General features: G+C 47.8%; 2 protein-coding genes across 6 annotated transcripts; one reads left to right on the plus strand and one right to left on the minus strand.

Moving 5' to 3' along the window:
• Nucleotides 1–1,149: 1,149 nt before the first annotated feature.
• SLC10A1 (solute carrier family 10 member 1) lies at nt 1,150–6,981 on the plus strand. Its single transcript, XM_072038395.1, is given in 7 exon segments — nt 1,150–1,735; nt 2,739–3,178; nt 3,576–3,786; nt 5,277–5,455; nt 6,036–6,057; nt 6,059–6,237; nt 6,666–6,981. Coding segments are annotated over 6 exon segments (1,308 nt in total). The 5' UTR covers nt 1,150–1,735; nt 2,739–2,777.
• Nucleotides 6,982–8,392: 1,411 nt separating this feature from the next.
• SRSF5 (serine and arginine rich splicing factor 5) lies at nt 8,393–12,876 on the minus strand. Of its 5 annotated transcripts, none has more exons than XM_027458355.3 (8): nt 12,719–12,876; nt 12,110–12,255; nt 11,958–12,028; nt 11,690–11,788; nt 11,279–11,348; nt 9,897–9,970; nt 9,456–9,566; nt 8,393–9,319 (listed from the first exon to the last, which is right to left on the minus strand). In XM_027458355.3, the coding sequence occupies exons 2-8, from the start codon at nt 12,233–12,235 to the stop codon at nt 9,073–9,075; spliced, it is 798 nt and encodes a 265-aa protein (XP_027314156.1). In that variant the 5' UTR covers nt 12,236–12,255; nt 12,719–12,876; the 3' UTR covers nt 8,393–9,072. The 5 variants fall into 5 exon arrangements, with proteins under 5 accessions (XP_027314156.1, XP_027314154.1, XP_027314155.1 ...); XM_027458353.3 differs by having other exon boundaries at nt 8,393–9,322; XM_027458354.3 differs by having other exon boundaries at nt 11,279–11,351.
• Between the last annotated feature and the right edge of the window lie 1,285 nt (nt 12,877–14,161).

Genomic DNA, 14,161 nt, shown 5'->3' on the forward strand with positions numbered 1-14,161 from the left:
TGAGCTGCGCAGGACCTCACCGTGCAGAGAAAGCTACTCGAGCACATTTGAGCTGTGAGGAAAAAAAGAGAACATTCACAGCACATTTAGAAATTTACCCTTTAAGAGCTGAGTCCAGAAAAACGGTCAAAAAAAAAATTGTCAAAAGCCACTGGGTGGCTGCTGCTGGCCCCTCCATTTGGCTCCTCTGAGGTGAAAGCCTGCTCTGTGCCCAGCTAGACAACATGGAAATCTTTCCTCCAGCCTTTCTGCTCCATCTCCAGGCACCCTTCTGGGCAGCAGCAGGTCCCAGGTCCCACTGCAGGGAGCAGCAGCTTCAGAGCCACGATGCAGCTCTTCGGCCAGGACCGACTGCCAGCACCCAGCTCCAGTGCCTGCGTAAAACAACCAGCCATCTCCAGCGTGAATCAGAGTGAAATAATGGTGCTCATTTATTCTGCCTCTCTCAACCAGTCTCTCCCTTGGTTCCTGTGGCGTTTCGTGCTTTAGCTACTGGGAACGAGCAGGCACACTTGAAGAGCAAACAACTAGCAGGCATTTTTTTAATTACCGGAGTAGCTGAAGCATTCTTCTACAGCCCTGCAAAGACAAAGGGTGAGGGTGTTACAACATCGTCATTTTCAAACGTTGAGCAGCCCTGAGCTGGCAGGGGGAGGTCTGGGTGCTGCGTAGGCAGCGACACTTTAAAGCCACTTAGCTGCTGGACTTGACCCTTCTTGCATCTCCTGACAACATTCAGCGTAGGGCTAAAAGGCGAACACTGTGAAAACAAACATTTCGAGAGGCTGCCTGGGGATCTGATCTGGGGGTGGGGGGAGAAAAAGAGAGGTGATTGCTGGGCACTTTGCTCCTGCATTTTTTCCTAGTTCCTAGGGCCTTGCTGACACAGGACACCTGGCAGCACCTACATTATCGCAGGACCCTTGCAGCTGCCCAAAGCAAAATGAAATGCACACAGTATAGCAGGCCACCTCCACTCGCTTATTTGGCCAGGACCCCAGAAAGGTGGCTGGGTGTCCCTCTTTGCCTCACCACCCACACAGAGGCCTCCGAGAGCAGCACCGTAGGCACTAACAGCAAGGCTGCAGGAGAAGCCACAGACACAAAGAGAGCTCCTGGTGTGGCTCCATCCCGCTGCTTTCCCCTCTCCGGCCCTGCTGTGGGCACTCCTCCTCCCAGCCTGATCAGGGATGCCATGCTAGGCTACAGAGCTCTTGTTGGTTGTTTTCCGGACTGGCTCCCAGCCTAGAAAACAAAGTCCCCAACCCAAAGCGAGCGGGGAGGACGGGGAGGGCAGCCCTGCCGTTCCTTCCTGCTGCCAGTGGCGTTTCCAGAGCAATGGGACTGGAGAGGTCGAGCCCGTGGAGCTCCTGGATGAATAGGGGCGACGAGGACGTCCTGAAGTGGGCAGAGCAGCATTATAATGACCTTCAGCAAAGGGATTAAAGTTTGGCCATACCACAGTGCGCCTCCCAGGTTGAAATCCCTTCCCCAGTCCTGTACCACTGAGCAAGGGACTGCAGCCCTAGAACAACACACATTCTGACAATTTCCCCATCTAAAATACTTTTAGACCCAGAATTGATATTCTGCAAGCAGAGGACAAGATTTTGCCAAGTTGGGAAGATTTTCTTGATGCAGAAGGACTGAGGAGTGCTCCTGCTCACTGAGCGTGGCCAGGAAGGGATGGAACAGCAGGCAACCTCGCCAGAGCATTTGAGAGCTGAGCTCACAGGTGTGTAAGGTAATGGCATTCGCTTCACTCTGTTTTCATGTGTTTTACTTAGCATGTTGTTAGAGACCTGAGACTTAGGGGGTGGCTCAGGTCAACCTACTCCATAAATGAAGGCAGAAGCTGTAGAGGAGCCAGGAAGCGCAGCACCTGCAGTGTGGACAATGCAGGGAGGCACATCCCATGTCCAGCCAGGACACGGGGAGTGGAGGGGCACCAGAAGAGGTCCCCTCTGCAGCAGCTGGAAGAACAGCCTTCAACAGCCACCTCTTTGCTCCTGCTTCCCACCTCAGTGCCAGCCACCCTGCCCTCCTTTCCCTGCACACCCGGGCACTGGGTGCATGCTGTGCCCTGCCACGAAGCCTTGTGCGGGCATGGGCTGCAGATGTTGGTGAAAGGTCCTGCCAGTCAGAGCCTCTGCTCAGTGCTGAGGGGGAATAATATCTTTGAATGTTGAGAAAGCTTGGTGAATTACTTCTCTTACGCAATCAAAGAAAAACCTAGATGGTGCTCTGATCAGAAGAAATGGCATCAAATAAAAAAAAAAAGAAAGAAAAAAAAAATAGACAAGAGCTCTTCTAACTGTCTTTACCAGTTTTGCATGAGCCTTTCCTTCACTTTCACCAGCTCTGCCCTCATCTTCATGGTGAGGACAGGCAGTGGAAGAGGAGAGAGACCAGAGCAGAAGCTGCACCAACTGCCCCATGTGTGGCTGAAGTGAACAGGGTGCCCCTTGGTTGCTGTGGGACTAATGGGCTGAGTCCTGTGACTAGTGTCAGTTGTCTGTGCGAGTTGCATGAGTTGTCTGTTGTGACTCTGTACATCAGACAAGATAAATTACAATGTACACAACTCCTTAAAAGAGAGTTACATTTCCACTGCTGCTAATAAGAGCGGTGGCCTGAAGGAGAAAAGGTGCAGACCAGAGGGAGCAGAACTCACATTTTGATTGCATTCACTGTATTTTATTCAGACTTCTGAATCAATCCCTTCCTCACCTTGACAGCTGCTTACAGAAGGAGGGACCAGTAAGCTCTTCAATAGGATGAACAAGTCCAGGGGAGCCTCTGAGAGCCCAGAGCTCTGGAGCCCAGGCTGCACGCAGAGCACCTCCTTGACCAGCACAGCACCAGCGTTTGCATTTGGCCATGAGGCCACAGACACAGCCCTGAATGCGATCCTTATCGTGGTCCTCTTCGTTATCATGGTGTCTCTGGGGTGTACGATGGAGATAGCCAAGATCACAGCTCACCTCAGGAATCCCAAAGGCGTAGCTGTTGCTGTAATGTCTCAGTACGGCGTGATGCCCCTGACAGCGTTTGTACTGGGCAAGCTCTTCCAGCTGGGCCCTACAGAATCCCTGGCCATCCTCATCTGTGGCTGCTGCCCGGGTGGAAACCTCTCAAACATCTTCAGTCTGGCGCTGAAAGGTGACATGAACCTCAGGTAAGCAAGGCTGAGTGTGTGCTTGTTGCCCAGGCCAATCCAGTTGTACAGCTGGTTCACCTAGGCTGCTCAACAAGACAATGTGTCCCTGTGAGAAGTGTGAGGCATTACTGTCACTTGTGAATTCCTGAAATGTGGGCTGCACCCATAAACAAGGGTCTGTTCAGAGCTTATACAGAGTTCGAGCCATCTTCCCCTCGCTGTGTTCATATCATGTCCTCCTACAACCTGATAGTGATGCTGAGGGAGCCTCAGTGACAGTCTGGGAAAGAACAAGGTAAACTTAATATTAAAAACATGTGTCCAGGTTAGTAAAATAAGTATATTTAAAAAAAAAAAAAAAAAAAAAAAAAAAAAGAAAGCATTCTTCTACTGAAGGTTTCTTTCTCCATCTCAGCATTGTAATGACCACATGCTCAACAGTCCTGGCAATTGGACTCATGCCTCTGCTTCTGTATCTCTACTCGGGAGGACTCTATGAGGGTGATTTGAAGGGCAAGGTACCTTACAAAGGAATAATCACCTCCCTGACCCTGATGCTAATCCCTTGTGCCATCGGCATCATCTTGAATGAGAAGAAACCACAGTACACCAGCTTTGTCATCAAGGTAAGAAGTATCCTGTGCTAGTCACCTTTCAGCCAAGCACCTTGAGGAAGTTTACAAAAACAGAGTCACAGAAAAATTAATTTCTTTAAAGCATGCCACAAAACAATGAAAGGGTTGAGGACAGTACTCAAGACATCCACTTCACTGCTTTAGTCATTAAAATATTTTCCCAGATAAAAGTCCTCCACCTTTACCAGACAAACAATAATTTGTAGGCATCTTCCTGTTTTGCTCTCCTTTGCTAGCTTCATTTTTAACTTCTTTTGCTGCAAACAGCACTAATTAGCCTCATACGCACTGCCCCCGCCTATTGCTGCAGCCAACGCAGACCCCGGATAGAATAAACAAACACATTTCCCACTGTTCTCAGAGCTGCAGCAGAGCACAAAGCACACATTACTAATTTGCTGTTTACATCGGTGAGGTAACTGTCCAGCTGAACCCACTAGACCTCTAAGCACATGCTTATGCCTGGAGCCATCTTCCTACCTCACTTGTACATTTAGCATTCAGACATCAGAAGGAGAATCTGGACAACCAGCTAGGCCATTGCCTAACTCAATAGCTTCAACAGCAGTACCCAGAGAGCTGCTAACAACTTTGTAAAGCTGGTTTTCTTAGTTTAGTTCACTAAGGCTTCATCACAGAGAAACTGGGACCAAGCACCACAAGATTTGGGCACCCTGACCTAACAAAGACCTCATAAAATGGCATTAGGAATCACTAACCTGTAAGAGAGATGGGAACCCAGGAAGCAGGCTAGGTGTAGGAGGAGCAGAGCTCTTTATAGGTCCCTTTAGCCAGCACAGGGCAGTGATAACCAGGCTGTTTCAAAAGAAACATTGAAAGTCTAGCGCAAGAAGGTGACCTACACTGGCCCAGCTTCCCCTTAGTTCTTGTTCCTTTCCACTAACACTGCTTTTCCATTTATTTCCTCTATAAAAGAGGAAGCAGTAGAGAGTTGCTTTAAAAATCACCTGGGGAGCTCCACACAAACTGGATTCCAAAGTGGAGACATAGGCACGAGGGTTGTATTCTGCCTCTCAGAATCCCCCAGGTACTTCTTCTGCTGAACACCAGCAAGACAGTCTGAAAATGCAGCCCCCACCTGCATTCCACATCCACCGCTGCGAGTAAAGAGGCTTCCTCCACACCTGCTTTGGGTAGCAGGCACATCACGCCAGACTCACAGCAGGACGTGGACAGAAATGCATAGCAATGCCTGAGAAACGTGGCAACTCATTATGTATATGTGCCAGAAAGGTACTTAGTTGTTTAAGGTCTCTTTAGGTAATGCCTGAAGATGGTGTCTTGTTGATTACTTATAACATTTATGTCCACAAAAGGCACATATGCACTGTGAATCTCTCACTATAAACCCACATATAATATAAACCCACAGTGGGGCACTGGGCACAGCCACTTCCAACAGCTGATGCAAATTTTGTTGGGGGTTTTTATCTTGTCCCTGTCTTTAACACTTATTTTAGACAGGGATGGTTGTGCTTCTGCTGTCATCTGTTGCAATAATTGTTCTATCTGTGGCCAACGTGGGAAGCAGCATCATGGTCGTCTTCTCACCATCCCTCCTCGGATCCTCTGCCTTGATGCCTTTTGTCGGATTCCTTCTGGGCTACGTTCTCTCTGCAGTCTTCAAGCTTAATGACCGGTATGTTCCCCTGCGCCTCCCTCCCCTCACTCTATGAGCAGAAGAAACAGAGAGGCTTGGTATGCAGAGCACTGGGGAAAGCACTGCCTTCAAAATGGATGCACTTTTGTGAAATAGGCAGGCTGCAGTTTCCCAAAATGTGTCCTAGGAGCATGAGCAGACACTGCAAGCTGGCCCCAAGCCATACTCCCACACCTTGCCTAAGAACAAAACAAACAAAACCTTTCTCTTCTCATCCCATCTAATTCAGGTAAGAAATCCTCTAGCCCTATTTTCTATTCACTTTTTGATTTCACAACTCGGACTCCTCTTTTTACCTTGGAAACAGATTTCTTTTCTGTGGGAAACAGCGGAGTAGGACACAAGTCCTCCAAACACCACTAAAGACAAAGTCCAGATATATAGCATGTGTATCCATACAGTGCAAAGGGCAAAACCTCCTAGGGTTCTCAATATTGCTCCTGATAAAGCAGCTTTTAGCACAGGCAGCTGCATGAAACTGCAACAGCAAGGTGGGTGGAGTCTGTCTTAAATTGTTTAAAATGATGAGATTTTGTCAACGTTTTTCCTCCTCCTTCAGCTGCAGGCGGACAGTGTGCATGCCGAAATGGCTGCCAGAACGTCCAGCTGTGCTCTACCATCCTCAAGGTTGCCTTTGCCCCAGAAGTCATCGGCCCCCTGTACTTCTTCCCCCTGCTCTACTTGATGTTCCAGCTTGGAGAGGGCCTTCTGCTCATCCTGGCCTTCAGAATTCACGATGGAATAAAGAAACCCAAAGGCAAGTACAGCTTTGCCCCTCTATTTCCTACTCTTTCCAGCCCAAGCCATATATGTTTACCTATAACTGCCAGCCAATTGCTGCTTTCTAGGGACAGAATACAGTTGCCCTTTAACTCAGAGTTACCATAGATTACACACGAAGTAGAAATCACATTAAAAAAATAAACAAAAAGTAGAGGTAATTGAAGACACTAGGAATTAGGGCTTCTCACATCAGCAGAATGTTTCAGAAATAAACATACTATCTATACTACCAGTGCTCACAGGTTTTCAGAGTGCTATGCTTTTTGACAGAATGTAATTTTTTTTTGGTTTGTTTTGTTTTTCTTCTCTCCTATAAAAAACACCCAGCAACAACATTGCAGTTACATCACAACCTTTTTATAACCTGCCTGGGCTCACAACTACCTACTCTCACATTTTTCTTTAGATGTGACAGAAGAGATCTGTGCAGCCGCGGACACAAATACTGCTGGAGAAATGAAACCAGTATCGAGACTCTGGAGAAACAGCAGGAAACCAGGAAAATGGCCCAGAGAGATTCTGCAGCAGTCGGTATCACAGCTCCCCAGAGCTCCACCTTCTGCAGCTGGTTTACAGGTTTCCAGCAGTTCCATGTAAAGCTTCAATCTGCCCCTTTTACATCAGAGGATGTGCCACAGAGCTATCTCCACCCTCACTTGCTTTCCAAAGACCATGCTTCTCAAACAGCTTCTCCTGAGATCCAAGAGATTGCTGCAGGTTAGTGTAACGTCCCTAATAAAGACCCAAAATGGGGTGTGGGAGTTTCCCAGTGTAGGAGCCAAGACCCGGCATGCAGCTGAATACCTCATGGGCTGCTGCTCACTCCTTTTCCATGAGCCCGAGCACCGTGCAGTGTGCTGCTGCTATTCATGCAGTGGACAACACAGAAATCCTGAAGGTGGCTATGCCGACTGCCTCCATGAGCAGAGCTCAGGTCCAGCAAAACGTACTGCTGAAAATAGGTGAGCCCTGAACACGCCCTGCTTTGCAGGAGTCCGTCAGCTAAGCAGAACAAACCTGCAGGACACTATTTAGCTATCTTTGTACTTCAAAGTTCAGCAGGAGGGATGACGGCCATTAAAACCTGTAATGTGCTAAAAATACATTGTAACATGAAATAAACCAGCTGAACCAAGAATAAACAGGATCAACCCAGGAACCTACACATAACAAATGCAAGGTCATTGTTGACCAGAAGTCAGTATAACCCTCTGCAGTGCAAAGCCTGACACCTCCCACTCCCAAAAACTGTCTAGTAATAATCTCGTTACCTACATTACCAATCTGAATCTCTCACCGCTTGCTCACAAGGCACTAAAGCTCATTCATGTCACCGTGTTCCAAGCTAACTAACAAGAAACCAGCAACAGAAAGGAGAAAAGGAAAAGCGGCCTGCACAGACACCACAAATCTACCCACAAGGACAGCAGTAGCTCTGCTCTGTGCAGACCCCTCCTCAAGTTTCCAAGGACCTGACCATAGGTTCCAAGGATTTTTTTTCTTAAAAGGTTTCACTGTGTTACTGGATTATCTTTGTAAAGCACTTCAAAAGAAAACATTTTTAAATCGTTAGATTCACTTTTAAAGCTCTCTTGTAGCATGGGTAAGGGTTTGAGAAACACAGGGATTGCAGGTTGCTGCCCTGGTAATGGGTGGGTGAACATACACAGGACCAGGAGGCAGAACTGCAGGGCACCACTGTTGCAGTAGTCTCAGATGCCAGCTTAAAATTCCCTCTTCTTTCTCTAGAATTAGGACTCATTGCTATAAAAATATTTTATCCAAATCTGTGTCCTCTCACATACATGCACACACACAGATGGAAGTTTAGTGACTGCATCCATCTTTAACTTTCCACACTTACTCTCTGAAAGCAAAAATCTGAATGATTCACCCATTCCAATTTTTGCTATGAACTCACTCTCTCTCACAGCAGGCTTCTTACTACCAAGCTTCTTACTGCAGAACATGAAGTCCCCAAAAAGATGCAGATACCTACAGGCACAGTGTGACGCATTCTGAAAGGAAGTTCTCCCCCACACCCAAAATGGTCAGCAACAGCTTTTTCTAGATGGGTCTACGCGAGGCGCAGTCACAAACACTTCCCCAGCAGTAACACACCAGAAGCAGAGACGTGTTTCTTTATACTTTATTTGAGCTATTTAGTTCTTAAGTATCAAGAATTAGGGTGCTTTATAGAATACTATTACCACAGGGCAGTGAAATGGGCATTTTCTTACTGTAGTGCAAGTCATATTAAATGAAAAGCTTTTAAAATAAAGTTTTATTACCAATATTGACCAGCACTTAATCTGCTGGCCTCTAGCTGAAACAATGGTTCTAACGCATGAAAAAAATACGCTCTGGAATAAAGCTTTATGTACAGCACATGTAGAGCTCTTAGATGCCTAAAGCTGTTAGTTTAATTTGAGATATTAAACTAATATTCTGAATTGCTATTCACAGTTGAATATACTGGGAATTTAGTGTTTAGGTTACTCTTTTTGGAGTACAAAAAAATTTAAAGTGGTCTGCTTTAGTTATAAAGAGCTCTGTCAATATACACAAACTATACACTTCAGACATTCACAAAAAATGTGAGCAAGAAAAGGGTTATCAAAAAACATTTAATACAATTAGTCAATAACCCTCCCCACCATGGTCCACATCTACAAAGATCCCCCATCCCTCCTCCCTTCTTTCCCTTCCCTCCCCTCCCCACCCGAACCCTTCCCCGCAGAAAGTCACATACTTACCACAACTTTTAGCAAGTATGGTTTAAAAAAGGGCCCCCAGGGCAAGTTACTTATAGTTCAGTTGCCACTGTCAGCAGATCTGGACCTCGACCTAGACCTCTGCCGATCCACGGATGCTGGGGATTTAGACCTACTGGAAGAGCCACGTTTCTGGCTCTTCTCTGGCATTGGAGATCTACTAATTGATCGAGACTTGCTACGGCTCCTACTCCTTGACCTGCTGTAAGACTTGCGGCTTCGGGAACGGGAACGGCTACGAGACCTGGATGAGCTTCTGCTACGGGACCGTGACCTGCTTCTGGACCTACTGAGGAAGCAATGAGCATCGGTGTCAGCAGCGGAGCATCACAGGCCACTACAGCAACCGTGCAGTTTGCCTGGCTGCTGCCTTCAAGGCTTTCTCAATCCATAATCGATCATTAATTAACAGATATCCATACCTGTGCCTTTTGCTGCCTTCGATTAGTTTGATTTTCCTTCCATTAATTTCTTTACCAGAAAGCTTTTCAATAGCATTCTTTAAGTCACTGTAAGAGGCGAATTCAACCACCCTATAGAAATGAAAAAGGAAAAAAAAAAAAGCCAAAACACCTCACTATTAGAAGTTGTATTTTTGATGCTAAAAGAGGAAAATACAATGTAAAAAAAAAAAAAAGCTCAAAACCCCCACACTGCTTGGTGTGTAGTAACACCATGACAAACGCAAGCATGCACTAAAGAATTCCCCTCCCCAAATACCACAGACTGGAAGTTCAAAGGGTAGCTAAATCAAGCCACGAACAGCTGCTTAGTGCGGTTTGTAGCCAGCTTCCCTCCCCAGATAGCTACACAATATAGACGAGTATTAGCCTACAGCTCGCAAGAGAACTTTAGAGGCTTACCCTTCATTTAACTTAGGTCTGTGTGCATCTGCAAAGGTAACTTCCCCAGCTTGTCTCATGAAGTCTTTGAGATCCTAACACAAGACCAGTAATGTTATGCAAAGAAGTGGAAATAAATACTTATGTATATAAAAATAGTTTTTCCTGATTTTTTTTTTGTTTTTTAAAGAGCAAAGAAAAGAAACTTACGACTACTGAAAGAGAAGATGTTAGATAAATTACAAACATGGCAACTGCCATACTTGTATTCTATCAAAACTGAATTATCTATATCAGGGCACGAAATAAATGAAAAAAGCATATTGCTTTAAGCAAAATGCTAATAAAAGCGTCTTAACATTAAGGAAAATTAAATTAGTCTATGGAGATTATATAGATTAGAAAGAGAGACAGAGAGATCTAAAAAAATACATCTGTATATTTATATATAAATACTGGACTGAGTGCAAAATACTACCCATATATTTTTGAATTATTTCCGTTTCCATTTATATTATGAGTCTTATATGCATACAGAATTACATTTACATAACACCATTATTTTGTGCCCCATATGTCATTAAAAATATAGTTTACTTTACCTTTATTAACATTTCCCTAGGCTAGCCAAGCAGCAAACTGCATTAAGCGACCGGAGATACCGTCATGATTTATGCCCGACTGGCTCTTCGCCACCCACTTGTCGAACACTACCCAGTCGATGGAAGCCATTAATCGCACCGCCCTCCCTATTAGGAGACTACTGACGGATCCAGACATTCGCTATGCTTGATGTTACCAAGGACCACTTTACTGCGATCAGGATTCCAACGACCACCTAATTTCGTATCTTTCAACTCTTTTCGACCAGGAACTCTTATTCGGAAGCGTTACAGGAGGAACAGCTCTCAACTTAGGAATCAGATCTCGTTAACGCTCTGGGACCGCTGCAATGTGGCACTTTAAGGAGTGCATCGATTACGTCTAGACCGGCAAACACAGATCTAGAGGTGGCCAAGTGACATTGTAGGAGCTGACTGGAAAGTCAACCAGGCCCAACCAAGAGTGACCAAGACAGAACGATTAGGATAACCCACAGGCACTCCTCGTCATAAGGCCAACGACACAGATAGGCTGGCAAATAAAGGGTTTAATATGTGGTTAAAATGGATTTAGAAAACAAGAAAATAAATAAATATATTTCCTCAAATATATACATTTATTATTATAAATTAAAATTAACTAGCTTTCATTCAAAATATTTAAATTACATTATTTAAAATTACATCAATTACATAAACATTTTAATAAAATAGATTTACTTTTAATTGATTATTTTACAAAATAATTACATTACATACCCATTAAATGAAGTCAAAATAGTTAATCGTGTTTTAACAAACCTGCCAGCTGACTCGGGATGACAGATTTTCTACTATGAGCCGGTTCTCTGTTCTTACAGGTGGGGCACTTCTGCTGGGAAATGAAAATTAAGTATTAATTATTTATTAACTTAAGTATAATCGCATTCTAATGCTAACCAGGACTGTATCAATAATCCATTGTCAACTTATCACTGTTGTGACTACGTAATGCCGCAAGTAATCAAGAACAAGTGTCAATTACCTCGGGGGTACAAAAACATAAAGATGATGATTGTATCTAATTTTTTTGATTCTCGCAATCCTACTGCCACATTGGATTGACTAGAAAATCAAACAGCACCTTTTGCTATCTCAGCGTACCTCACGTTTTGGGATGAGATGGGCTTGGGGTTATTTATTAAAGCCCCGTCAGTTCACGGCTATACGTACCTCCTGTCACTACGGGGACGGCGGCTGCTAAAGCGGTCAGAGTACCTCCCTCTGCCTCTGCCACCCCTAGAGCGTGCTCTCGCATGCTCAATTGTAACCCTGCAGAGAAAAAAAAAATAAGGGGAAAGCATGCATCTTTAAACATTTTTTCATGATTATTGAGGGGAAAAAGCTACGGCAGGATTTGAGCAGTGTTGATAATAAGATGTAAATGGAAATCGATGCATGTTTTTCATGTTGGGGTACCAGGGGCGATGCGGCAGCTCACCTCTCGCTGCAAAGCTCCTTCCCATCCAGTTCATAGACAGCATCGTCCGCATCCCTGGGATCCTCGAACTCCTGCGAGCCCAGACAGAAGGCACAGCGTTACACACCGCAATGCCCGCAGCCCCGCGGCCCCCTCCCGCCAGGCGCACTCACCACGAAGCCGAAGCCCCTCTTGAGGTCGATGTCGCGGATGCGGCCGTACCCTTTGAAGAAGCGCTCCACGTCCTTCTCCCTGGCGGCGGGGTTCAGCCTCCCGATGAAGACGCGGCAGCCGCTCATGGCTGGGGGCGCGGAGCAACCTGCGGGGGGCCCGGTGGTCCCCTCAGCACCGTCCCCTCAGCGCCGTGCCGGTGACTCAGCACGCGCCCCCCCCCCCAGCCCGCCCCCTGCCGCAGTCCGCAGCAGCCCGGGCTCGCCCCCGCGGCGGCCCAATCGCAGCCCGCCAGCTGGAGCCCGCCCCGGCCCCCGCCAACCAGAACGCGCCGCTCCCCCCCTCGGTCCCGCCCACTTCCCGCCCGGCCCCGCCCCCCGAGGCGCAGGGGCAGCCGAGCCGCCGCCATCGCTGCCTCCGCCACAAAATGGCGGCGCGGGCCGCGCCCTGCGCGCAGCGCCCGCCGCGGAGGCTGCACGCGGGGCACCGGCACCGGCCCGCCGCGACCCCGTGCGCCGCCAACACCCCTTAGCTAAGGGAACCGCTCGCTCCTCCGCCCCCCCCCCTGCACCACAAGGACATAGCCCCGGGCCGCCGATCCCGTCACCAACCTGGGCTGCGGGTCCCGTTGCGTTCCGGGCCGTGCCGTGCGGGGCGGAGGGGCCGGTGCGGTGCTGGCGGGCGGCTCCTGCTCCCTGCGCGGCGCCTCGCTCCCGACTGCCGCCCGCCCCGCCCCGCCCCGCCAACCGGGGGCGGCCCCGCGCCGCGGCCCCGCCCCGCCCCGCGCGCCCATTGGTGGAGCCGGCCCTGGCCCCGCCCCTCCCCGCCCCTCCCCGCGGTGATGGCGGAGGGGAGGCGGTGCCCGGCCGCCATCTTGGGGAGTGAGGGGACTGAGGGGGGCTGCTCTGCCACAGGGTGGTCAACGTGTCTTGGTGGTGCTCACACCCCTCACGGGTCCTCACGCGTGTCTCTCCCAGCCAAACATAATTAATAAACTGTTAATTGCTGCTCAGCTGCAGTATTCAGCCAGCCCCAGAGCCGCCTTATGTTTACACACATCTGCACCCCATCGCTCAGCCCTCAGCGGGGACGAGCCTGGCGTCATGGCCGGGGCTGTGCCTCAGTGACACGCACCCGAGCCACAAACCCCCACACCTCCTCCTCGCCATGGCATGGTCTGCCGCTGCATCAGGCAATCAGGCGGACCCACCCGGCATCAGATCGCAGCCCATCAGAGCTGTAATCCTGAACAGGCATCACATGCCATCGTATTTATACACATCATCTAATACATGCAATCAGGTTTAGGTTAGCTTCGTGTTTTCATGGTGAATTTATGCCAGCTGCAGAAGGACAGGGTGACCAACCCCTGGTCCAATACGAAGCTTGCAGGAACAAAGAAAAACCCCAAAAATTCTTGGGTTAACGTTTGAATGATCAGAACAAGTTTACACCAGACCAGTGTGTTTAGTTTTACACGCTGAATGTGATACTGAGGAAATGCCACAACCCTTTGAGAGCAAGATGCAGGCCACTACAAAAGCATCCTACTGTGTCAAAGCTATCTGTAAACCTTCAGGGGGTAACAGGAGAGCTGCTGCAGGATTGTGTCCTTCCTCGGCTAGCCCACAGACCTTTCCTGAAAGCCACCCGAGCCCCTAAGCCAACATTTGATGTACCCCAAAATGCAACCACTGCACCCATGACCACAGTCTGCCATTAACTTTCCAAGCTCAAATCACAACACATCTTTGTTTTGACAAACCGTCTTTTTTGTTGTTTACACAGACTCGGTGACTAACATTAGCAAAAGTTTTTGTGCTCAGCAGACAGCAGATTGCAAAGACTGAGCATGTCATGTCACCCCCACCTCTTGCTTAATTGAGACCCAGCATTCGTTTTAAAAGGGATTTGGAGAACATAGGTCATAATAGGGGAATAGCAGGATGGAGGAAATTCACATTACCCAAGTAGCCAGCGCCTGTAATCCTTAAGAAACTCATTGAAGTAGTTAATGAAGCATCACTGAGACATCTGTAGCACCATCCCAAACA

This window comes from Anas platyrhynchos, chromosome 5 (genome assembly GCF_047663525.1).
Source record: "Anas platyrhynchos isolate ZD024472 breed Pekin duck chromosome 5, IASCAAS_PekinDuck_T2T, whole genome shotgun sequence".
NCBI lineage: Eukaryota > Metazoa > Chordata > Aves > Anseriformes > Anatidae > Anas > Anas platyrhynchos.

What these genes read in the sequence shown, in the direction of transcription:
- SRSF5 (XM_027458352.3), bottom strand. Translation starts at nt 12,235, where the DNA reads ATGAGCGGCTGCCGCGTCTTCATCGGGAGGCTGAACCCCGCCGCCAGG. An exon ending in AGAGGGGCTTCGGCTTCGTG is followed by an intron (nt 12,029 to 12,109) that starts GTGAGTGCGCCT and finishes CTGGGCTCGCAG; the next exon opens with GAGTTCGAGGATCCCAGGGA. An exon ending in CGTCCCCGTAGTGACAGGAG is followed by an intron (nt 11,352 to 11,689) that starts GTACGTATAGCC and finishes TTCATTTCCCAG; the next exon opens with CAGAAGTGCCCCACCTGTAA.